General features: G+C 36.3%; 1 protein-coding gene across 3 annotated transcripts; it reads left to right on the top strand.

Annotated features, from left to right (window-relative positions):
- The first annotated feature begins 499 nt into the window (after nt 1–499).
- On the top strand, nt 500–21749 carry FAM76B (family with sequence similarity 76 member B). Of its 3 annotated transcripts, XR_010664381.1 has the most exons (11): nt 500–802; nt 1645–1709; nt 2756–2810; nt 3844–3999; nt 6494–6693; nt 10263–10310; nt 10501–10581; nt 11229–11364; nt 11743–11811; nt 14367–14468; nt 19105–19137. XR_010664381.1 is itself a non-coding variant. In XM_065943977.1 (10 exons), exons 1-10 carry the CDS (start codon nt 716–718, stop codon nt 19192–19194), a joined length of 1017 nt encoding a protein of 338 aa, XP_065800049.1. In that variant the 5' UTR covers nt 504–715; the 3' UTR covers nt 19195–21749. The 3 variants fall into 3 exon arrangements, 2 of the variants coding, with proteins under 2 accessions (XP_065800049.1, XP_065800046.1); XM_065943977.1 differs by lacking the exon at nt 11743–11811 and having other exon boundaries at nt 504–802; nt 11232–11364; nt 19105–21749; XM_065943974.1 differs by lacking the exon at nt 11743–11811 and having other exon boundaries at nt 505–802; nt 19105–21749.
- The last annotated feature ends 5140 nt before the right edge of the window (nt 21750–26889 follow it).

The raw sequence follows: 26889 nt of genomic DNA, 5'->3' as shown, positions 1-26889 counted from the left end.
GACCCGGGGACGCCTCTCCAGGTGAGGTACTTCCCTTTCGGCCAATAACAAATAGGATAAGGAGGGGCCTAGAGATTTGGTCCAATGGAAGTCAAGGGGAGAAAAAAAAAAAGAGTCGGGGCAGAGAGTAAACCTCTACAAACAACTGCCCAATTAGATTGGGGAGCTCCCACGCAAACCTGGGACTGGCTGCAGGAAATAGCCGCGACCGGGGCCTCGGGGCGGGGCGAGTTTAAAGCCGCTTTCGCGCGCTGAGGGCGTCGGGTTGTTATTGGCCAGCGACGTCCTCCCTTTGTGGGCGCGCCCGGCGTACCGGGGGTCAGAAGCTAGGCGGGGCGGCCGAGTGACGCAGTCGCCGCCTCAGCCAATCAGGGGTGCGGAAGGGGAGGCCGAGGAGGAAGCGGATCTGCCGCCGCGCAGCTAAACCGCAGCGAAACTCCCCGCTTCGTCTCCCTCCGCCGCTCTCGGGGCCTAAGCGGGAGCGGCTGGGACGGCGTCACTGGGTGGGCTGGGGCGGAAGTGGAGGCGGAGGGAGACGGCTGCGGCCGCGGGGCCTCGGACTCTGGCGGCGAGGGTCTGGTGGGCGCGAGGCTGAGGGCGGGGGAGGAGGAGGAGCCCGCGCGGCCCGGGCGGCGGCGGCGGCGGCGGCGCCCGAGTTCCCCGTGGGGCCCCGCCTCGGAGCGGGCGGCGGTAGAGGAGGAGGCTGAGGAGCAGGATGGCGGCCTCGGCCCTGTATGCCTGCACCAAGTGCACCCAGCGCTATCCCTTCGAGGAGCTCTCCCAGGGCCAGCAGCTCTGCAAGGTCCGTGGGCGCTGGGTGGCGGGCGGGCGGGGTTTCCTCGGCCATGGCCCGAGGGAGGTGGGTGCCCGTGTGGCACTGCAGCCCCCCCACCCCCTCTGTCTCTTCTCGCTGGTGTCTTGGGGGTTTGGAGTTCTCGCCTCCTCACCCAGAGATCCGGTTCTCCGAGGACGTGGGCATCCGCTGGGAAAGCCCCTGAGAGGAGGACAGAGCCCTGCCCTCCTCCAGGCGGCCCGAGAGGGGTCCGGGCCCCAGCAACGTTGAGGGGGTCTCGGGGTGGGGCTGCGTGAGGCAGCCACCTGTCTATGCCGCAGAGACCCCGGGATGGAGACGTTTTCCTCTCGGTTTTCTGTCTGGTCTGTCCTCTCCTTCCACCGGGAGGCAGAGGACGGTGTTTGCACTTTCTTGCTAGGAACCCGAAGCCGCAGAGCTGATGGCATCCTCCTTCCCTGTCCGGGAAAGCGAAGCGTCTGGCTTGGGAACAGAATGCTCTAAGATTTGGAGCTCCTCCCATCCCATTAAAGCCGGGATGCTGTCTGTGAGCGACGGTGCAAAATAACAAGTAGTTTCACATTTAACCAGTCCTTGGGGGCGGCCCTGACAGCTTTCTGTAATTTTAATCTGTTGAGTACCCCCCATATCTAATAAAGACAAAGACATCTAAGCCTTCCCTAAGGAATTATGCTGTAATTGGCTACTTATTTGATAAAATCACTCAATTGTCTTCGTTGGGGGACAGATTTTATTGACGTTTCAGGCATTTGACTAGGTTGAGTAATAATTTTCCACCAGAAAAGTGAAATTTGGGACTTCGAGATACTGACTAATATATTGTCTTATTACAGGAATGTCGGATTGCACATCCTATTGTAAAATGTACTTACTGCAGATCAGAGTTTCAACAAGAGAGGTTTGTATATTGAACAGTTTTTGATTGTTAAAGGCAAAGTATTGTCTGTAAGGAATACTTGAGGCTTGTAACCCAGTATATATATTAAAGCTTTTTTTAAATAAAGTGCTTTAGTTTCTCAAAATTATAGTTGTAAGCACTTTCTACATGTTTCTACATAGTAGGAGAGAGAATATTCACCAAAAATTAATGGGTATTTTACAGCTATACTTTATACCTGAGGAAATAAAAAATAAATTATTGCAAGGAAAATATACAGCCTTGCTAATGAACAGTGCAAATATCAATTGTTGTTAAGATGTGGGGGAAAAAAACGACAGGATCATCTTTTGTAGTTCGTGGTTAAGTGCCTTCCAATCCAGGGGGTGCAGGTTCCATCCCTGGTGAAGGAGCTAAGATACAACATGCCTTGAGGCCATCGAAAACCAAAACACAAAAAATTTAACAAATATTGTTTGTTTAAAGTCCGAGTAAGGACTTTAAAAATGGCCCACATCAAAAAAAAAAAAAGGTAGAACATTAGTGCTGACATGGACTTGAGGAAAGGTCTATAGCAAAGTCTAATAACTTGTCACCAGTGAAAGAAAAACACATCTTATAATGGAGTAATTCCTGTTAGAGCCTCAGTACCCATAGAAGAGTTTATAAAAAGAGTAATGAACAATAATAATTTCTTCACAGGTATAAGCGTCATAATAGTGAAGAGCGAACAGTGGAAGGTTATGTAGGCACTGATGTTGTGCATACATGGTGGCAAGTGTGAAGATTTTGGAACTAAATAGGAAACGATAGAATTTTAGTTTTGTTTCCATTTAAAATATGCAATAAGAACATTTCTCTTAATTAAGAGGAGTAAACTTAGATAAAAAAATACAGCCCTGAAAAGATCTTAATATTTTTGAAAAATTCTTGCTCTGTGTTAGAATAAGTTTTAAGTACTATTAAAGCAGAGAGTACACTTTTACTGATAGTACACTTTGACTGCTTGCTTTAGTTCAACATTGTGCTGCCTAAGTTTCATCATCTATATACAATTTCCTTTTCAGCAAAACAAATACAATTTGTAAGAAGTGTGCTCAAAATGTGAAGCAATTTGGCACTGTAAGTATTTTTATATTTTCATCTTATTGCCACTGATCTGTTAATGTTTTCACAAAGATTCACCTTTTAGAAAAAATATATTGCTGTGTTCTTAAATGTTTTGAAGTAGCAAAATATTTCAGGAAAGAAACTTTCTATAGAGGGTCAGCTGGGAAAACAACATTTTAAAGCAATCATATTATGTGTATGTTTATATATATTGAATTTCAGTGTGACGTTTATGGTCTTATTCTTTAAAGAGACAAATATAACAAACTCCTGATGTTAGAGAACCTGCATATTCATAATTCGCATAATTGTATTTTTCCCCTTCCTGAGAACCTCTGACAGTTTTTATATACAGCACAGTGTTCAGGCATTTAGTCTCAAAAGTCAAGAAGTTATCATAGTATAATTTTCTTTTATGTATATTGCACTCATTATTGGTATATTACAGTCATGATTAGTAAAATTGCTGGCCTTAAGGCTTTCTAAAATCTGAGTTGTCTTGGATATCAAAGAAAATCAAGGTAAGTTTATTACAGTTGAATATGCTTGTGCCAAATTTTTTTAGTTAAAAACTCATCTGTTCCTTGCATCATCTGTACTTATATATGATGAAAACTGCTAAATGTATGCTGAATAAATGATAAAGTAATTAACAGGATATTGAGTTAGTAGAAATTCTTTCCCTCAAATATGGATATATGAAACTTTTCTATCAGTGTGTGCCTTTGATTGGAACTTTATTACATGTAGCTTTTGTATTATATAATATACTGTGTGAATCATAAATATATTTCTCATGGTCTTATTTAGCTATTTAATAGAGTAAAAAGTTTAATGAGTCTAGAAATAAGTGTTACTATATGAATAAAATAAATGTCTTTGACTATGATAGAGCAACATAATTAACAAATTTTTTCACCCATTATGACATTTCCTTAATTAACTCCTGAAATATGCCCTATACACTGAGATTAAGTTATGCACCAAAATTTTAGTATTTTTAAATGTCTCAGTTAAAGAAAATACATATATCTGTTTTTTTCAGCCTAAGCCCTGTCAGTACTGTAACATAATTGCAGCATTTATTGGTACAAAGTGTCAGCGTTGCACAAATTCAGAAAAAAAATATGGACCACCTCAGACTTGTGAACAATGCAAACAACAATGTGCTTTTGATCGGAAGGAGGAAGGAAGAAGAAAGGTATGTTTTATTTATGTTATGACATCCTCTGGAAATTAAGTACATCACAAACAAGTTGGAAGTTTTTATGATTATACATTACTGAAGCTTGATGTAGTCTTTGAGTCCCTAAAAGCTGGTAGTTAGATGATAGTGCACAAACAGTACATTTTCTCCTTATTGGCACCATACGTAGATTCATCTTGATCAGTCAAGGTTACTACATTTTAAAAAGGGGGCTTCCCTGTTAGCTCAGCTGGTAAAGAACCCACCTGCATTGCAGGAGACCCCGGTTTGCTTCCTGGGTTGGGAAGATCCCTTGGAGAAGGGATAGGCTACCCACTCCAGTAGTCTTGAGCTTTCCTGGTGGCTCAGACAATAAAGAATCCGCCTGCAATGCGGGAGACATAGGTTCCATCACTGGTTGGGAAGATCCCCTGGAGGAGGGCATGTCAGCTCATTCCAGTGTTCTTGCCTGGAGAATCCCCATGGACAGAGGAGCCTGGCGGGCTGCAGTCCACAGGGTCGCAAAAAGTTGAACATAACTGAGTGACTAAGCACAGCATACATACTTTAAAAAATATTCTGTGATGAGTATTATGTACTATTTGGCTATCCAACATTTTGTGTGGAAAAATTGCTGACTGCTTTTAAATCCTTTCAGCTACTTAACCTTTTGCTGGTTACTTGATGTTGCTAGTGTGAAAAAATCGCTGATAGTGCTTCAACATATATATATATTTCTAAGTTTAGTCATGTGCCTTTTGATTTGAGGCTCATATTTTATATCATTGCTTTTTTTTCCCTTTACCTATAGTAACTTAAAAAGAATGTGTATGTGTGTGACATTGCCCTGCTGAGCATTCACACAGGCTTCCTGATGTCTGTCAGTGTCAATTGATTTGGAGGATGACTGTCACTTTGAGGGCCTCTCCCAGGTCCCTCCACAGCAATATATGTATCCTAGTTGGAAAACATGTCCCTTTAGCACTTCTTGTGTGAACAAATAGAAGATAGAAACCTAATTTTTATAGGTTTAGTCTTAATAATTTTGGAAAGAAATCTCCTTTCCACCCCATTGATAGGCATACAGTGGACTTCCATTGTTTGTCATAGTTTTGTTCTATAAAGTTGCTGCGAACACTGAGTGAGAGAATAGTGAACTGTGGCCCCTAGGGCAATACAGGATTAGGTTCCTGCCTCTGGTCACAACGTGGTAGAGTCAATGCCTAATCCTGTTTTGTATATATCTCTGTTTAAAGATACCTTAGTTAATATACATTGTTGATTGATTACATTGAACTCATAGCAAACAGCACTGTAACTGCCTGATTGAGTCTTACCTAACGCAGGTGTTTTCCACGTGAGGGCTTCCCGAGTGGCTCAGTGATAAAGAATCTGCATACCAGTGCAGGAGACATGGGTTTGATCCCTGGGTTGGGAAGATCCCCTGGAGGAGGAAGTTACAGCACACTGCAGTGTTCTTCCCTAGGAAATCCATAGACAGAGGAGCCTGGTGGGCTGCAGTCCACGGGTCACAGAGGTGTCAGACACGACTTAGCCACTGAACAGCAGTCTTCCACGTAGGTTACACAGCCACCTGTGCTTAGGAACACTGCATCACTTAGCATTACACTTGGGGACAATTTTAACAGTGAGATCACCAATAAAAAACAGTACAAAAACAACAAAACAATAAAAAATAAATACAATACAAATAAAACAATAAAAAACACTAAGTAGACTGTAAAAAGGATACTTGTTTATAATGTGAGAGCTGAGAAAAGGCAGCAGAACATCACCTTGTTTAACCTCATCTGGGAACATTTGCAGTCCAGCTACACAAATTTTGTGCTGCTCTGTGCATGTGGGTTCCCACTGCAATATTCTTGCCTGGAGAGTTCCATGGACAGAAGAGCCTGGCAGGCTATACAGTCCATGGGGTCGTGAGAGTTGAACACGACTTAGTGACTAAAGAGAGAAAGAGAGATGCATGTGGGTGAATGATCACACAAGTGCTGCAAGTTGATTTAGAGGTGACATAGTTTTTAGTTTGTAGGTGGTGAATTTGCAAATGAAAATTGGTTCTGTGTGTCATTCAATCTCTTCTTTTTTCTATAAGTTAACAGTTTTGTTGTCATGATAGATACTTTGTCTTTTTAGTAATAACAGTGATTTAAGATTAGTGATTTCAGTGATTTCAGGTTAGTGCTTAGATAAGGTTTCTTTGAAATATATCTGTCATCAATTTATGTTTATTTTCCAGTAATAAAACAAATTTCTCTCTATAAATTCAAATTCATCAAACTAATGGATGTCCGTATATCATCCTTTGCCGTTTTGTGAACCTCTAAAGAAGCATTTCCCCAAGATTCAAAAAGTCTAATTTTACTTCCATTTTGCAAAAATCTGTGTGTGCAAGAGAGTCAGAAGTTGAACAGCTTATCTTCACCTGGTTTCACTTATAGCCAGTTACAGGTACATTTAATCTAATATAAGTATTGTCTTTTAAAAGGTTGATGGGAAGTTATTATGCTGGCTTTGTACTTTATCATACAAGAGAGTTTTACAGAAGACAAAAGAACAAAGGAAGAGCCTTGGATCTTCACATTCAAATTCATCATCTTCATCTCTTACTGAGAAAGACCAGCATCATGCAAAACACCACCACCACCACCATCACCACCACCATCGTCACAGCAGTAGCCATCATAAGTAAGTACTCTGAAAGCATGTTTTCCAAAGTTCTCTGTGGCGTTTTAATACCTGATTTTGGTCTTTCACTTTTTGTAAATGCTAGCTGTGTACTAGTTTAGTATCTGGTAAGCTTGAGTGTCTAGGGCTATTTCCTCACTTTATTCAACGTACAGAATTACACATAGTGAGTGTGTTTAGTTATTTACCATAAATGTGAAGATCGGACATTTCGAGAATTACAGTATAAAATTATGATCTTGTAATGAAGTCAAAATACAAGTACATAGTTAATTCTTAATTGATTCATGCTATCAAAAACCTCACTACTCAAAGAATCGTTAGGATTTTACTTGTAAAAATTACATTTGCCTCAGTTACTATTTGGAGAAGGACATGGCAACCCACTGCAGCACTCTTGCCTGGAAAATCCCATGGACAGAGGGGCTTGGTAGGCTGCAGTCCATGGGGTCGCGGAGTCAGACATGACTGAGCGACTTCACTTTCACTTTTTACTTTCATGCATTGGAGGAGGAAATAAATGGTAACCCACTCCAGTGTTCTTGCCTGGAGAATCCCAGGGTTGGGGGAGCCTGGTGGGCTGCTGTCTATTGGGTCGCACAGAGTCGGACACAACTGAAGCAATTTAGCAGCAGCAGCAGCAGTTACTATTAACTTGTTTTAGTTAAAGTAAATTTTAACCAGTGACTAGGAAATGTATTTTGTATTTTTGGAGAACAGATTGTAACACTATCATTTGTGACCATGATAGAAGCATTCTAAACATTGAAGATTCCCTAAATGTGAGAAAAAAAATCTTTCTGACTAGTGGTACTTTGCTATTTTAAAAAACAGGAACTCTTCAAATATCAGCTACTTGATTTTTAAATTGCCTTGGGAAGAAAAGTTAAATAGTAGTAATATAGTAACCCGTAATGTGTGTAAACGTTTTTTTTTTTTAAGTGTGGCTTTAGTCTTCATGGAAAACTAAGACTATTAAAATGCAAATTAAACACAAAAATTAAAATGTAGTAAAAAGGGACATGATACACACTGAGTTTCAGGAGAATTTATTATATTTTCGCAAATTTCTCTGAATGTTTTTCAGGTCCTAGGTAGTCAAAACATAGTTTCATGTACAGAAAACTGATGTCTGCCACAGTTAGGAACACAGATGATACTTTTGGAGCGTTTTATAGGTCTGTCTAATAAACACCGTTTGACTCTAAACTTTGGGCAAGCACACATATTGGATCATGGGAGTTTATTGAGGCGCTGATGTGCCTTTGCTTCTCCAGCCACTTTTCGTTTGTTACCGTGCTGTAGTGCTTTCTGAGTTTAACAGTGGTAGGTTCCATAGTGCCTTTTTACCTGGCTGCTTTGAAGAAATGTTCTGATCTCTGTATCGGAGAATTACAAGGAGCAAAGGAACAGAAATCTTCCTTATTTTCACTTCTTGCTTTAGGGAAAAATACGAAAAAATAGCTACCATGATGGTAACTGGCAGACCTACATCTCAGACTCAGCTGAAATATCTCTTTTCCTTGTCCTTCACGGATAATGGTGAACGGACACATGCACATTGTTAAGATCTAACATTGTCACAGTAACTTAATCTTTTGAAAGAATGACAGGTTTCAAAGGTAAAGGGAAAGAGAATGGATTTTTTATTTTCCTTTTGATTATTTAAGAAATGTAAATACTATTCTGTATGGGATGAGTAGGCAACCAGTTGGTGGAGCCATATCTGAAAATCAGTGGATGAGTTTGATTAGAGACAGTTTACATATTGTGATATAAATTGATTGGGGTTGGAGGAAGGAAGAAACTCAGGTTAATAGGGATACAAGAAAAGCCTACCTCAGAAAGCTGAGATTCCCAGTGTTTCTATTAAGTCACTATTATGATTTTTCTCATTTCAAGGTCTGGACTTTGCCAGTGCATATGACTTGCCAATGCTTTTAATGAAGTTTGTAAGAGAAAATGGCAACTGAATTCCTCAGTAAGGTTGCTGTTTCCCACCACAAGTAGAGAATAGCTGAGGTTGATAGGATTCAGCTGTTGTTTCCCCAGCGTATTTATTTATAGCTGATTCTTAAGAACATGGCTAAAAAACTTCTACAGCTACAATAGCAATAAATTTTATATACACACACAAACACATGTACTATTTCTATTGTGTATGTAGCACTGTACTGTTTTACATACATAGCTCATTTAATCCTCATATTCCCTATAAGCTATGTATCATATCCATTTTACAGATGAGGTAACTGAGGCTCAAGGGATTTTCATAAGTTGCAAAAGGTCGCACAGCCCAGGTCATCTAACACCTCTTATATTGTACAAGGTTCAAGTGGACCCTTGAACAACAAGTTTAAACTGCATAGATCCATTTATATACTCAGATTTTGTTTTGTTTTACTAAATATTTACTACAGTTCATGACCTGTGGTTGATTGAGTCTAGATGCAGAACCTCCTAAATGGAGGACTGACTGCAAAGATTTTCAACTGGTTGGAGGATCAGTGCCCTCAAAGCCCCATATTGTTCAAGGGTCAGCATTTTATGTGGTGTCTGATACATACATAGGAGATGCTCTGCACGTGTTGAATGAATAAACTAGAGGTTAGTGAAGGATTAGCTAATGTGAAAATACAGGAGAAAAGTATGGACATTTCATAGTGAATTATTAAGTGGTTATTAGCATTGTGGCATAATGCAAAAGAAGTAGTACTGTGGTAGTAATTATAAGGGGCTTACCAGGTGGCTAAGTGATAGAGTCCATCCGCCTGCCAAGCAGGAGACCACAAGTTTGATCCCTGAGTTAGGAAGATCCCCTGGAGAAGGAAATGGCAACACATTCCAGTATTCTTGCCTGAGAAATCCTATGGACAGAGGAGCATGGCAGGCTAGTCCATGGAGTCACAAAAGTTGGACATGACTTAGTGACTAAACAGCAGCAGTAATTATAAGGAAAAGTAAAATCACTTGTTTCCATGAGATTTCCCAATATTTGCAGCTTGACTGCTCTAGAGTACAACCTAATGAAAGACTGGAGACTTTGGAGGAGAGGATTCTAAGGAAAACTAGGAAAGAAAGAAATTCAGATATTTCCTGGTTTAGCCTGACAACACTATTCTGAGCTACCTGAGTTACTCCAGTTCATCTCCATGTAGGATTATTAGGAAGGGCTTAACTTTAAGATAAAATATCTTCTGTCTAAAATAGTAAGGGTAGCCTGAGTAGGATGATTTTCAGACTTTATCATTATAGAACCCTGTTAGATTCGTTTTCATGCTCATATACTCTAACCCTTAATATGATATTAAGTTGAATTATAAAAATCCTAATTAAAAAGAAAATTCAGTCCCTGTCACTGTACTTTTCTTAAGCAAGATGGCCAGTGTATTTTATTAAAGTGTGATTTATTCAATATATATTAACTTAGTCTGAAAACTTAGTTGAATATGCCTTTCATTGAACAAGAGTATAAACATATATCATTTGATTCCATTGGGAAGAATGCTATTAAAATGTTGATGTTTTAAATAAATGTTGTTATTAGATATCATTTGTGTATTTTTCAGAATCAGCAATCTGAGTCCAGAACAAGAACAGGGACTGTGGAAACAGAGGTAAATATGTTAATATATTTCCTGAAATACTTTGACATGTATTTTTAAAAATGTAACATTTCTTTAACTTTGTTACTTAGGCTTTAAAAAAAATTGATGTTCAGTAATGCTTTAGGGGAAGAAAAATAAATTTTCCTTTGGCGCCTCTTCCCTTTTTACTCTAATTATTTTTATTAATGTTTGGTTTCAGCCATAAATCCTCTGCAGCAATTCAGAATGAAACTCCAAAGAAAAAGCCCAAATTGGAATCTAAGCCATCTAATGGAGATAGGTAAAAATGAATTTCTTTAGTGCTGTGAAAATTCAGCTTAGTTGAATGAACAATTATGGCTGGTTGCCAGTTATTATTAGGTAAAAGAATAGAAACATGTATCTTCTACATTGACTTCTTTGAGTCACATCGAAGAGTAAACATAATCAGTTAAAATTTTTAACTTAATTTTAGTAATAAGAAAGTGGCACTGAACTATGTTATTCTATTTGGGGCATAAATTTGGGTTTTGAAAAGAAGTCTGAATTCTCTTTATCTTAATTAGTCTTCAATGAAACACAAAACTAATTGTGGTATTTGAGATTGACCTGCTTGGAAAATGTTTTTAGATTTAAAGTATTATGAGAGTGACTTTGTTTTAGTTCATTAGCCAAAAGTTTGCTGATGTTACTGTACAAATTGGCTGCCTATTGCTTTACACTAGAAGTATTGACCCCCTAAAAGCTAATACTGAATTATATTTCTGCAGGTGTATGTAATGTGTGCCATTAGTAAGGTAATTTGCCAGTTGCATCCATTTCTGTCAGGTACATATTTTTTTGCATTAGCCTTAAGGATGTTTGTGGAATTGTCTAATTTATGCAATTTGAACACCTGCTAATTTTCCTTCTACTTCATTTAACTGTGTTTTACTTTTTTCTTTTTAGTAGCTCTATAAATCAGTCAGCAGATAGTGGGGGAACAGACAATTTTGTCCTTATAAGTCAACTGAAAGAAGAAGTGATGTCACTTAAACGTCTCTTACAGCAGAGAGACCAGACCATTTTAGAAAAAGATAAAAAGGTAAGTACATGGTTCATTGAAGCCTGGTAAGATTTACATCTTGACTGTTGCTTGATAACTGCAAATGTTATTAGACTTCCTTTAATAACTTGGTAATGTGTGTTGTGCATGATTCTTACAAGACACAGAAGTGCAAATTGGAGCCTAAGCCATCTAATGATGATACATAAAAGCAGTATTTCAGAATTTTAGTTCTCAGAATTAGTTGAGGGCTATAAAATGCTAACAATTTCTGGATATTAGTTTCACTAAGCCAGAAATCTAAAGTTAAGTCTAATGCCTTAATTTGAAAACGAGATGTAAATGAATATTGTGTCAATTCTTTTGATAAAGGAATTGAATGCAGTCTTTTTTATACCAATTGTTTATTTCAGTCAGGATCAAATAACTGGTGAAAATGCTGTGGGAAATTCCTATGTGAGTGATTAGCTACATATAAGGTGGAAAGTAAGTCTACTTATTGGAACTTTATAAGTTAGATTAAGAGGAATATCAAATACATAGTCTGTTTAGTAAAAAGTTGTAATACTTTCTCTGTGCACTTGAGCTGAATTTTACCTCTTTGGGCCTCAATTTTCTCATTTTAAAAATGAGAGTATTAACACCATGTCATGGGATGATTGTAATTAAATGAAAATGTAAAGTCCATGTATAAGTGCTCATAGCTGCTATTACTGGGGTTTGGTCATCTTTAAGGGTAGAACCTACTTCTGAACTTATTTTATGGTCCTGGACTATCTAGTTTGACCTACTTCAAACATTATTGCAATAGGAAAACATACTCTTCTTAAAATTACGAACAAGACATAATTATGAATATAGCTGTCTCTGAATATCCATGGTAATGCTTGAATCTGAGTTGGCTTGCACTTGTGACATTCATGTAAAAAAATGTACCTTTTACATTACATTTTTCCTCACCTTGATGGTTAACAGATCTAAATTTATTTTAATACGTTTGTACCATAGCTTAAGCAAGTTCAGTTTATGAAATTTAGAATTGACATAAAAGTAGCAAAATTATGAGTGTCTTTTTTTTATGGTTCTTTTTGCTTAGCAACAGAATATTTTAGGTTAGTTTTAATGAAAATTTGTTCTACACTCAGAATTTTAGAGAGATTTCTGTTACACAAAGACAGGTCTATCTGTACTAACCTAGATAAAAATTGAGTAAAATGGTAAGTGTACTATAAAATAGCAATGATTCCAAAACTAAGTAGTAATGAATTGTGGAATTTTGGCTTCCTTAGATTTTGGGTTTTTTTCTAGCATGACTAGTCTGTGTTAGTGCATTTAGGTGAAAGTTTTCTGTTTTTGTTAGTGTTCTTTTTTTCTTAAACACTAATGAGCGTGGAAGTTTGCAGTATTTTGAGGAAAATAATGTAAGCCTAAAATAGCTACATATTTACACCTTTTTCTTACAATGTAAGTATAAGACAGTTGTATTATTTTCTTGAATTTAGTTCACTTCATTCAGTGACTTCTACAGACAGCCACATACTAGATGAGAAGGATAAAAAGAATAATTATAAAAAAAAAAGACATGTTCTTATCTTTCAGAAATTAATAATATGGAGGCAACTCATGATATAGAGATGAGAATATCATAGTTTATCTGATGTGAACTGGCGTTTCAGAACAGGAGTTCCTCTGTAATATAGAAAGCAGAATTCAGTTATTCTTTGAATTTGACAAAAGCAAGAGCTTTTATTCAGAAAATCAGAATATAAGACACTGTGACTTCCTTTCTCTTTTTGGTGTACTTCTTTGTTTAGTGATTACTGGGTAATTACAGAAAAGAACCTGCAAACCTTTAAAACTTACATAATGAAAACCATTTAAAAATAACCAGAAGCATGTAAAATCTACCAAAGTGGTAAAGATGATCTTATTTGCAAAGCAGAAGTAGGCTTGCAGACGTAAAGAACAAACATGGATACCAAGGGGAAAGGTGGGAGTGGGATTGACATTACTGTACCGTACTGCTGTGTATAAAGTAGATAACTAACGAGAACCTGTAGCACAGGGACGTCTGCTTGGTGCTTTGTGATGCCCTAAATGAAACGAAATCCAAAAAGGGAGGTACACATGTGTCAGCCTGATTTACTCTGTTGTACAGCAGAAACTGACAGAGCTGTGAAAGGCAACTACATTCCAGTTTAAAAACATAATAAAAATCAATCAATAAATAAAAATGACCAGAAGCTTTCTTCTACCTGGTTCATTTATTGAAATTATGTAATACCAACTTATTTTTTAGTGTGAAGTCATGAGATTTTTTATATCTCTAGACCATCTATATTTATGAAGAAAAATTGTCATGTAGTAGCTGTCTTTCTCAAATCACTGTTTTAGGTTGTCTAAGCGCAAATTTTAAAGTAACCCTTTCCTTTCTCATTCCGTGTTAGTTGTATTTCTGTGCTTTGTTCTCCGTCTTTACCTCAGATCTTAGGTGGTATCAGATACGGAGTTCTGGACATAGAGTTTAAAGGAAAAGCCAATATAACTTTCAGTTGATGAAACTGTTTCTCTGTTTTTCATACTTGTCCAGTGTAAACCTTTTTTCTTCTGTCATTGGAAGATTATTTTAACCTGAAACCAGTTGTACTGTTTACTTTGTTTTTATATGTGAAGTATGTTTTAATCAAAGCATTTTCCAGAGCATTAACCACTAAGCTTTCCTGTTGGCATACCAGTTGCCAAATTCTGTGTCCAGTGAAACTACTTTAAAAAGAAACAAAAACAGCAACTTCTCAGAAGTTTTACTGATGTTTCAATATTATCTTAATATTAGTGTTAAACTAGTAAATTAGATACAATTCATTTCACAAAACAAATTTTAGATAAGCTATAAAACGTAGGAATCTGTTAGCATTCTCCACTTTATGATGAATTGTGAGTTTACTGTGAAAAATATTTAAAATGATGTGTGTTTGTATATCAGGTTGTATATATACATACATATGGATATTTATATATCTATGTTTTTTTTAACCTTTCAGTTAACTGAACTTAAGGCAGATTTTCAGTACCAAGAGTCAAACTTGAGAACAAAAATGAACAGTATGGAAAAAGCTCACAAAGAAACAGTGGAACAACTCCAGGTAAATGAGATAATTTATGTAAACTGTTAAGCAAGGATGGCTAAACTTGGTTAATAGTATTCTTTCTCTTAGAGTCGTATTGGTTTCCCTCCTTTATGCATATCCAGAGGACTTTCAGCTTTGATTTGACTTTATAATAGTTTTTAATCCTGCTCCCATTAAAAATTGTTGCTTGAAATCACTTGATAGAGGGGATTCAGTAGATTAAATCAGAAAACTTGTGCCTGAAATTTAGATGGAGTTTTCAGATTCATGAAATTAAGGTGAAAATTAAGTTTAGTGTGTAGATATTCTTCTGTTTCCTCCCAGATAAGGGGAGAAGTAGAGGTACAAACCAATTTTCAGGGACCTCAAGTGAAGGAAATTCATGCTGCATGCAGAGGTGCACGGCCCAAGAGTGCACTTTCACCTTTGGACTATGATTTCCAAAGTGCCAAGCAGAGCTCTGGGCTGCCCTGGTGGCTCAGACAGTAAAGAATCCGCCTGCAAAGTGGGAGACCTGGGTTGGGAAAACTCCCTAGAGCGGGGAATGATAACCTGCTCCAGTATTCCTGGCTGGAGATTGCCCATGGACAGAGGAGCCTGGCGGGCTACAGTTGATGGGGTTGCAAAGAGTTGGACAGGACTGAGACAGCTCAGCAGCAGCAGCAGCAGCAGATAGGGCTCTGAGTCTCCACAGGAGGGATCCTGTGCAAGCCAGCCTCCGAGTGCTGCAGCGGGCGCTCAGCAGGCTTCTGTGTGCAGGACAGCTCAATGGTGACGCCAGGAGTCACCACAGTGACATGGAGGGTGCTGTCTGAGGTCTGGCACGCAGAGGTGGAGAGCATCCAACACAGGCACAGGTTATCCCCTTCTGCAAGCCTTTTTCCACCTAGGTCTCATGAATTTAGAAATCAGACGCACTAAGTTAATTACATCTTCTGTCAATTTATACATTCTGACATTTGTTGTTTTAAAAGCATAGAGGATGGCAGTGCACTGACTTCAGGCTGTTGGTTGGGAGAGTGCAACTTGGGAAGGAAGGAATTAATACTGCCCTACTTTTTCTTTTTTTTTTTCTTAACATTGTAACGCCAAAGGATATTTGCTGTTCCTATCTTTTGGTTTTGTGTTCTTCATTCTTTGAACATAGCTTACATTGAGTAAGTTTGTAAAGTGGGTTTAGGAACTTGTTGAAATTCAAGGTAGAGGTTGTCTAGTCCTAATGCTGATCTTAACTGTTACGAAGAATTGTGAAGAGAATTAGAACCTGACACATAGTAGGCATTCAGATAGGTTGCCAAATGAGTGATGATTTATGGAAGTACCCATCAGCCCTTTTTTCTGAGAGATTTGCTCATTTTATATACTAGGCTTCTTGTACATTATCATTTCTCATCCCCCAGCAAATAGTAGTTTTATTTTGTTTTACTCATTTGGTTGTTAGTGCTGAGTGATTACTGGAAATAAAATCTTCTGCATGGTGATCTCCAGTTTAATGCAGTGTAGCCAAAACATGAATAAGTTCAAAATGATACAGCAAAAAACCTGTGAGCAGTACTTAAATTTGATAAACCTTAGTACAACTTATTGTTCAGAAGAGCAGTTTGTTGTTTCATTTTGTAGCTGTAAGCACAGGGGAATTCTCTTTGACATTTTAGTCTGTTTAGTATGCTTAGTCCACCTCTTCTTGGTTGGTAGCTGAAATTTTGTAGAATAAATAACTAATAATTACATAGAAGTGTACGTTTTCAGCATAATTTTACATAGGCTGTCTTATTTGCACCTTAGTGTAACCTTCAGTATGTGGTATCCCCATTTTACACATGAAACTGGAAACACAGTCAGAAGTGGCGTAGAAACCTACATCTTCTAACCAGATTCAGCTCTACTTTCTCCTGTTCTGCACTGCCTCCCACCTCAGGTTACTCAGGTTTTGTGTTTCATTCTTGCTGTTAGACCACTTCCATATTTGTGTTATTATTGGTGACCTCCTGTCACAGTGAAGTATCCTTTTTTAACCCCATTCCCCTTAGCAGCCATGTACTAGTACGGTTCTCTACCTGAGTAAATATAGTGAACTGTTTTTCTCATCTTTTTGTGATAAGAAACTGAACACTGAAGCTGAAAATTTACCTTCTTCTAATAGCTCTCAAAACGTTTGAAATTACCAAACGTGAAAAATAATCACTGAGCAACACAAGAAAAAAACTGTCCAAAAAAAACAAACCCCTTAACAAAACCCAACCAACCAAAACAGTAACCAAATTGTCTGAAATATCAGGAATACCCAGTAAAAAATACACCTTCACTTAGGGGATAAGGTGATAGCGGGGAAAGGGGAAATAACATTTGAGTCCTGCTGTATGCCAGCCGTTGTGTTAGGCCAAGTGTTGTGTGTGTTTGATTAGTTCTTTCAACCCCTGTTGAGGTAGGTGGTGAGAGTTGTGTTTTACATATGAGAAAATAAATTTCAAATTACGTAGCAGATAAATGGCAGAACCAGGAATCAGAGAAGGATCTGTGATTCTTAATCCACATATTCTTTCCTTTAGGCCAGCATTTCTAAAAATTTTTAACTTGCTTAAGAGTTCTTAAATGATTGATCTTTGCATGGTGTGTAATAAAGAAGTAATAAATACTAGGATAAAGCATTTTTAATGCATATATATTAAATATTATAAAATATATTGTATCAGAATAAGACAGATTTAGACTTGTCTCTTTTTAGCAACTGACCGTTGATTTTTCTTAAAGGCTTTTTTCTTACATAATTTATCGGCAAATTTAATGATGTGATTAGGATACTAAATAATACATGCAGATTGAAAATTAGCTGCTAACTTCTTTCAATACCTAATGTTTTTTTAATATTTATTTTTAATTAATTGGTGATTGCTTTACAGTATTTGTTTGATTTCTGTCATCAACATAAATTAACCACAGGTGTACATATGTCCCCCCCCCCCTTGAGTCTCCTTTCTACCTGCCGCCCATCCCCACCCCTGTAGGTTATCCCAGGGCCCCACTTTGAGTTCCCCGAGTCATAGAACGAATTCCCGTTGGCTGTCTGTTTACATATGTTAGTGTGTGCGCCTCCATGCTGCTCTCCATTCATCTCTCCCTCTCCCTCTCCTCCCCCACCCTTGTCATACCTAACATTTGAGTTCTTGTATTTCATACTTAGAATATGACAGTTATAGACTCATTGATATTTTATTTTTTAATCATGAATGAGAAAAGGTAGTTTAAAAGTTAACTTTAATGATTTGCTATGTCATTGTAAACACTTCTGCATAATGTAGCTTACAGATCTGACAGATCTCTTGGGAGCAACTTTGCAAACATTTCCTTTTTCTTCATTAGTTTGTATTTTAAAATTTGCTTCTTAAGATTTCTTGTTTTAGCCAGTGAGTCTATTATAAATTAAGTAATATATGTAGCTAACAGTGAAAAGAAAACAATTTATGACTATCGTATTTACTTGGATGGTCAACTGAGTAATATACCAGTTGATAATGAGTGTGCGTGTTTGACTTTCACTAACTGCCAGGCATTCTCATTGATTTGTCCTCTGAGTTTCTCAAACCAGTTCTAAAGGGGAAATAAAAATCCTTTTAGATCCTTGGTGGTTTTCTGAAATTGAATTTGAAACTGAAACTCCTAATTATAACCTTAATTATTTAATAATCATGGAATAGAGAAATGCTGTTAATCATGCAGTAGAACATTAAAAAATGATTTGACTTGCAAATATAAGATAGCTCGGTTATTTGCATTTTGGGGGTCGTCATGGGTATTAATTAGGGAGAATTTGATTGGAGAAGGGTGAGGGAGATGCTAAGTACAAAGCCTGAGACAGGTTTATATTTCATCAAACTGCTTTAAGATCGTAAACTGAGAAGGCAGTTTTACCGTGCCATACAAAGGCTAAAATTAGAAGATAAAGCTCTGAGGTTAAAAAAGTCTAGATAATAAAAAATCTTGAGACCTGTGAAGGAAAATGATTTTCAAACATAAGTCACAGTGACAATGTATAACTGCTCAAATTATATCAAAGCACATACCAAATAACTGTATGCCAGTTAAAGGAACAACAAAAAAAGACCAGAAAGGTGTGGTTCTGATTGGTGTTTCAAAAAAAATTATTTAAGTATCATTAACAGAGTAGTCTGTTTGGCAAAGCAATAAAGACTGTATATTTTTGCAAAAAGGACCTCTTATGCATATTTTATAAATAAGTATACACATCAAAATGAAGGACTTTGTGGTGGTTCTAGAAATGGTCCTCTCAAATTATCACTTGAATTATTTGATCTTATTCATTATAAAATAATACTTATATTCATAGCTTTTGCTTCATGTTTTTACAATAAAGCTGAAATATTTTCCCCATTTTTAAAAACTTGACCCTCTTTTAAATGGATTCACTTTAAGTTGCTTTTTTTGTAACCAGTTGTATCTTTGGACAACAATCACATTAATATGGACATTTACAAAGTGGGCTGACAAACCAATTTAGAGTTTTCTTTCTACACATCAGACATTAAAGAGATGAGCCTAAGTATATCACCTCTTTCATTCTGATAGTGTGTATTCTTCAACATGACCTAATATTTGAAATATTTTTAATGGTAAATGTTTTTGTCTCCCACAGGCCAAAAACAGAGAGCTACTCAAACAGGTTGCAGCATTGTCAAAGGGTAAAAAGTTTGACAAAAGTGGAAGCATATTAACATCCCCTTGAGAAAGTGGTTATTCGTTAAGTGTTTCTACTAAAAATGTAAAATTTGAAAAAAATTCTGTGAAGCCCTTGAATTCTGTGTAATGAAAAAATATTTTTGCACACCAAATAAATTGGCGTGTTTCCTATTCACTTTTGTAATTGATATACAGCATTTTTTAAGTTGTAAAACATTCAAGTAAAACTTCAACTGGTTTGAAGTAACTTTTTAATTATTTGATATCCAGGAACTTTTTTGCCAGCAATAGTATTAAACAGTTGTAAAGGAGTGCATGACTAGTGCTCTTTATAAAACGCAACATGCAATAATAGAGTAGGTATGGTTTTCAGAAGTCAGAACAGCAGGGCTTTTTGTTTGTTTTTTGTTTTACACTATGCTAATTTCATATAAACAGTTTTCAATTCAGAAATAACAAAAACTTTTGAACAAGAAAAATTGTGAACACTGGTTTTTTGGTAATTGTGTTTATACTTTTCATCAACATGAAATAGGAAAGAATCATGGTGCTTTTATTAAATGGACTTCAGAGTATATGTAAATATGTTTTTAAAAGTTACATTGTTAACATTAGTTAGTAAACTAGTATTTTCATTATTGGTATAGGAATTAATGTTTATTGTACAGTATCCAAGGTAAAATGTGTTTGTTTTGTAAAAACTACTGTAGATTTTTACTTACAAGTGCCTTTTTGCCACCTAATGTTTTTATTTATAGGAATGCTGATCTTTTGTACATATGGTTTGTTTTAAAATCATGTTTAATAAATGTTTGTATATAAATGTATATGTATAGAAGCCTACTTCAAAAGGAAGAGTTGCTAGTAAAATGTTTGAGGTTGCATTAAGAACTGACAATGCATTAGACTTGAGATGATTTCGTGGTTTGTTTCTGTGTGATATGGGAAACTATTGGTCATTGAATTCATTGAATTATGTTAAAATAGTTCCCAAAAGATTTAATTTTAAATCAGTATGGGTAGAATAATTTTATTTTTTATGTCATATGGCTTCATGTTCATATTTTGTGAGTTACATGTTTTATTTTTCTTTTATTAAAATTAAAAAAAATTTTTCTTCAGTGGTCCATATATCTGCTTTCTCTATAATATGTGGTTATCTAAGTTAATATTTATGTATACCATACTTAAATTGTAAGTTTAAAGCAAATCTGGAAAAATTAAATATCTTTTAAATCATTCTGTGATTATCTTTGAATAAATTGGAATCTACTGTAAGATTCAGGCACTATTTATAAGAAAATTATATCAGAGTGTTTAAAATTGTCTATAAAAGGTTAAGGGTAGGGTGGGATAGGTTAGGAGAAATTATTGACTAATTACATTCTGATCTAGTGGTTTTCAGCCTGTAATAGAATTGATCTCCTACTTAGTAAATGCCAATTCAGACTTTTCAGTTCATTTTTAAAGTATCAAACATTGCCAGGTATACTGTACAGAGTAGAAAGTCTCCTTCTCTTAGGAATTTATGGACAAAGATAAATTTGTTTCTAGTAAATTGTTCTTAAATTTATCAGTTTTGAAGATTGTTTTCTAAAAATGTCCTATCCTCTTTCCTCAGAACACAGGATGATTTTATTAATTGTTTTTAACATGATTCATGTTTCAGTAGATTGTTCCTAAAGTTTCATTTTAAACTGATTTCAAATAATGTTTTATCCAGTTTGAAAACATATAATCTAGAGTAATTTTCAAGTGATAGTAAAATATTGAGTCAGTCAGACTTGGAAAAATTAAACCGATTTGTTTTTATGAGACCTCATGCAATAATTTTCCTAAATTTAGTACTTTCAACAATGATAGCTAATGCTTTCTTAACACAGATTTTAATGTTTTCAGGATTTGCTAAATTCATAATACAGTCATTACCTTTCTTTAAAATTTATACTGTTTGTATTGTGGATTCATAGCCATTTGTCAATCCACAGTGGTCATTGTGGTTTTAAAATAAACTGTGTAATAGTTCTTACACCTTGTTGGAGCTGCTACAAAAGAAAGGTGCCCCTTCCCCTTTTTGTAGGTAAACGGTTAAAAATTGAAATCAGTCTAAATAATTAAGCTTTGTAAATTCAGAGGCTAAAACATTTTAGGGGCTTCACAGTATTTAGTCCTAATTAAATGCCTCTCTTTATTCCATGACCTGGTTTTATAACTTAATTATTTGCAATTGTATAAATTAGTAATGAGTCCCAGTCTTGGATCTGTAGTGTATTGACCTAATGACCTAATATCCTCTCAATGTGGATCTGTAAGGAGATACTATGGTGTGCCGTATATTGTGCTTTTTTAGGCTGCTTTCAGCTATTGATTAGCATTTACCAGTGAGGGTCATTTTGGCTCCAGTTATTTATGTATTAATAGCCTGTGAATATTGCAGTCCTTTTTAGATTGTATTGGTCTAAATATGCATTCTGCAGTGAACCTGTTAAGCTGTTCACATGTATAGACTATTGAAATACTGTACTTGTACACATCTGACCGTTGACATTTTGTACTTTTTTCTAAATCCAATATTTCACAATAAAATCTCATCAAAAACTTTGTATTGGTTTCTTGTTGCTGCAGTTAGCATCTTTCCAGATTCAGTGGCTTAAAACAGCACAAATGGAGTGGGTCGCCATTTCCTTCTCGGGGGTAACCTGCGTCTCTTGCATTGCCTGCGTTGGCAGGCAGCTTCTTCACCATTTTGCCACCTGGGAATAGGTTTCCAATATCCCAAATCTGACAAAATACTTGTTGAAAAAGTTTTGGGAAAATATTCTGCTACATTCCTATTTGTCATTGCAAAACAGTCACTATGAAGGTATATTTCAATAACTAGCGAAATTATATATGCAGTTATTTACTTAGCGATACAATTCCTAAAAATCTGTCTCAAACACACATATGTATTTGTTTTTGAATATATAATATATATATGTGTTCAAAGGATTGGTTAAAAACTATAGTATATAGTTTATATATATATATAATGGAGCTATAAAAATAACTCAGCTGTTTCTCCAGAAGCTATTTCTCTCAATTGTTAATTGAGAAAAGCAAACTAGAAGAAAATATGTTAAAAGCAGGTTACAATTTAAGAAGGATAGGGCTCTACACATGCACTCTTGTACACATCCAAGTGTCTGCTTATATTTTTTAAAACGAAAGATTTAACCATAATTTTTTTTAAATGGTTATCAATAAGGAATGGGTGTAGGAATAGGCTGGAAGGGACAATACAATGTTGGAAGCTGAAATTCTTTGATTATACCATGTTTTGTTGATTTGACTTTGCAGTCATATAAGTATTTTTACAAAGTTACAAAACATAAATGAAACAAATGTACCCAAGTATATAGCCAGTTGGTGCCAAAAGCTAGCAGATAACTATAATAATTGCTATAAATGCAGTAATTTGTACCTCCCTAGTGGGGTGTGTCCTAAAGTGAAAAAGAACTCCAAAATCATCTTAGACTCTTGACAATCCTATTGGTGAGAGTGTCAGCATTCTGAGATTATTGTGTGGGATAAAACATTGTGGAATAAGGCAAGAGAATAATAATGCAATTTTCTAATTATTTATTCCTTTCATTGTTTAGGATTCTTGGCTAAAGAGAAAGGAGATATAAGTTTTATATAAATATAAGTTTAATATCCTGTTTTTAATTAGAATTACCAGCATAAACTCAAGTTACTTTAAGAAGAAATAGGGATGACCCAGAGGGATGGGATGCGGAGGGAGGTGGGAGGGGTGTTCAGGATAGGGAACACATGTAAATCCATGGCTGATTCATGTCAATGTATGGCAAAAACCACTACAATACTGTAATTAACCTCCCACTAATAAATGAAAAAAAAAAAAGACGTATTCAGTAGGAAAAGTATAAAAAGAGCCTACAAATCTTGTCAGATAGCAAGGAAACTATCAAGAACAATTTAGTGGACTCTCAAAACATGAGCCAGGCAGAAGATAGCACAATTTGAACATCAGTAGAGAAAATAGTATTTGTAGTGGGTGGAAATACTGAGTATGTTTAAAACACAAGGATCCAAATGAGACTAAATGAAGAGACAAACACCCTGTGCAATAACCGAAGCACCAATTGCTCACCATTGGAGGATGCTAGCAGGCTAGCTCATCATTCTGAAAAGTTGTAAATAAAGTAATTCAGTATTTCCTACAGTTCCCATACAAACTCCCATGCCTCTGGGTATGCAAACAGTAAATGAGGGACACTTTTTCTTAAAAAACAGAAAACAAGTTCCACTTAATGAGTGAAAAGGGAATGATGGAATTGCCATATCATTTTGCACCTTCCAAAGAATTAACGAAGATCATAAACATTGATCATGCTTAAAATTGGTGAGCTGCTCAAAATGCACAGAGGTGCTTTCTTTGCATCACATGCTTTCTGAGGGAGGCATGTACTACTGCCCATAGAGTCATTTTGCCAAAAAGAATCAAACCTAAATTTGATCGAGCATCTACCAATTTACAGGAAAGAGAACAACGTATATTGTTGAATGACACCAAAGGGATGGTACTGGCACAATTATTCAGTAGTTTATAAGGAGGAAAAAGCCGATGGAGGGAAGTTGAAGGGGAAACATACAAGGTGAGAGGTACCAAGAAGGCATCAACCAATCACAATGGGTGGACCTGATCTATAAATCTTAAATCAAAAAAACAAATATTGAAAACAAAGTTTGTAACATTTATGACACAATTGGAAATTTGAATACTGACTGGTTATTTAATAACAGGAAGGAATTATGTTTACTTTTTAGGCTTTATTGCAGCTATGTTTAAGACACCTACTAAAATACAGTGAAATGTATTTGATTTTTGATATTTGATTCAGTTTGATATTTGATTCAGAACAAATATAGGGAGGGAGATGGATGGCAATATAAATGAAACAGGATTGACTGTAGTTAATAATTATCAGAAATGAGCAATTGGTGTATGGCAGGTTATTATATTCTTCAATTCAATTTTAGTGTGTTTTTTTTTTTATAATAAAAAATACCACCACCACTACCACCACTATCAATTCTGCTGAATTATGGTGCACCTTAAACAATACACCGTTACTGAAAAAATCAGGGACAATACCAAGAAAAGAGTAGAAATAAGGGAAAACAGACCACCCACAATTCCACTACTGGGACGTTCGTGTTTCTGTTTCACACGTATTTTAGCATTATCTGTGAGGGCTATGATCATGTTACAATATAATTTTAAATCCTTATTTTCATTCTTCCTTTCTCCCCTCACCTTCATCACAAAAGCAGTTCCTGCATTATAAAACCACTTGTAGTCATTTCTTAGGCATACATGTACGGCAGTAGAGCCCACTGTTTTTGGAATCAAATCTGGTTTCAAAGCCAACTCTGCCATTTATTAACTAGATATCTTGGGAGTATATTACTATCCCTGAGTCTCAGTTTCCTCATCTATATCACTAAGAATTTATAGCATTGTTACATTTAAATAAGATAAAGTATTAATATACAAAGCCCTTTACATATTCTCTGGCACATAGTAGACATATAACATGATTAGGCAAATTTTTACTTAATCAACTAAAGCTATTTATTTTTTCAACTAAAACTTTTAAAAGATAACATGAAAACTGCCTTTTCAGTTTTCAAGCACATCTTTTGATGAATCAGATGACAACAGATTACTGGGATTGATTCATTACTTCATAGTTTTTAACCATAGAACTAATTTTCTTTTATCAAGTAAAATCTTATCAAGAGCCCCAATATGTAAAACAAATAAAAGCTGAGACTCTGGTTGAAGTCAAGGCAAAAATGATATCCCTTTCATTGTAGGATTCCCTACAGCACGTGTTGGTGGCTAAGAGTCCTAGATAATGCCACATAATCTAAAGATCTTAGTAACTAGAATTATGTCTGAGTTATTGCTAACTTTGAATTAATTGAGACTCTCAATGACTGTCATCTTATTGTACAGGTATTTTCCTTTCAGAAGAGTGAATTTCCTATTAAATTATAAACATCTTTTATGTACTAGATGCCAGGCACTGTGCCAGTTGCTACAAAGATGCAAGATAGATCTTCATTCTCAGGAGCTCACAATCTAGAAGAAACAACCAGGTAATTAAGTTATTGCAGGAAGTATGATAAATTACAGATATTCACTAATGAAAACATTAAGAAAGGATAACATTAAGAAACATTAAGATAAAACCATTTTTTTAAAAGAAAAACATCTGCATACAAAGACACACGACTTCCATAACATCACCCTTTTTCATAAATACATATAATTTTTTTCATTTCTTACGTAAGCTCATTAAACGTTATCTATAATATTATCTGTAAGCTACTGACTCCCAAACTTAGAGCAACAGTCCCTCCTGCTCCTGGTTTCTAGACTGTCTAATAATATCATCTCCATCTGGGTGTCTACAATGCCTCTCAAAGCTAACATCCACAGATGTGTGCTCCTGACCTGGGTCCTCAAGTCCAGACAACTCCAGAGCCAGGTCTTCCTGCTGTTTTCCCACCTCAGTTAATGACAACGTAATTCTAGTTGTTCAGGCCAAAATCTTGGGTGTCATCCTTGATTCTTTTCCCCTCTCACTCCATATCTGTCCTTCAAAATTTCTATCAGCTCTAACTTCAGAATAAATCTAGAATCTGACCGCTTTTTACCATCTCCATGCCTAGCTGTTGCCTGCCTCAACAGAGAAGCAGAGAGTGATCTTATTAAATGATATCATATCATATCATATCGTGTCATCCTTCTACTCCTACCACTCCAGTGGCCCTCAACTAGGGGTTATTTGTAGTGTTAGCAATGCGTGTGTGTGTGTGTGTGTGGTGTGGTACTACTAACATAGGCTTGTAGAGGCCAGGGATCGGCTGAACATCCTATAATGCCCAGAACAGATAAAGAATTGTCAAACTCAAAATGTCAATCATGCCAAGATTGAGAGACCCTGTCCGTTCCAAACCCTAAAATGGCTTTTCATCTCAACCCTTACAAAGGCCTAAAAAGCCTTGACATTAACATAAAGCTTTCTACAATCCTACAGCACTTATGGCCCACCAAATGAAGCAGCTATCCCCTCTTCAATTTTAATTCTTTGATTTAAACATTAAATAGGAATGAAATTTATGTAAAGGTTTTACTGATTTTAAATTCCTACTTATGTCCACCAGGGGGTGCGCTTCACTGCTAAATAATACCACACAATTTTGCTGTGCAGAGGAGTCACCCTGGTAAGAGCAGGCATTCTCATAGCTACTCTTGGTAAAAAATAGTTTGGGCATGTATGAGCACACCCTGGTGGCTCTGTCGGTAAACAACCCGCTTGCAATGCAGGCAGGAGACCTGGGTTTGATCCCTGGGTCTGGAAGATTCCCTGGAGAGGAAAATGTCAACCCTCTCCAGTATTCTTGCCTGGGAAATCTCATGGAGAGAGGAGACTGGCAGGCTTCAGTCCTCAGGGTTGCAAAGAGTCAGACTTGTTTTAAGTGGAATAACCCATTTGCAGAAGCAATTGGTTTTGCACAATTCGCACAACTTTTCAATTCACTCAGCCGATTAGCTCACAAAAAATGAGTTTTAAAATGTTTGTCTTTGGATGAATTATTTTTGAACTCAGAAATACTGTTTTAAAAAGAGTTACTTGAAAGATTTGTCTTGATGTTTTGTGTATAT

This window comes from Muntiacus reevesi, chromosome 9 (genome assembly GCF_963930625.1).
Source record: "Muntiacus reevesi chromosome 9, mMunRee1.1, whole genome shotgun sequence".
Lineage (NCBI taxonomy): Eukaryota > Metazoa > Chordata > Mammalia > Artiodactyla > Cervidae > Muntiacus > Muntiacus reevesi.
Note: the sequence above shows the minus strand (reverse complement) of the source record. Positions and strands in the feature narration are given on the sequence as shown.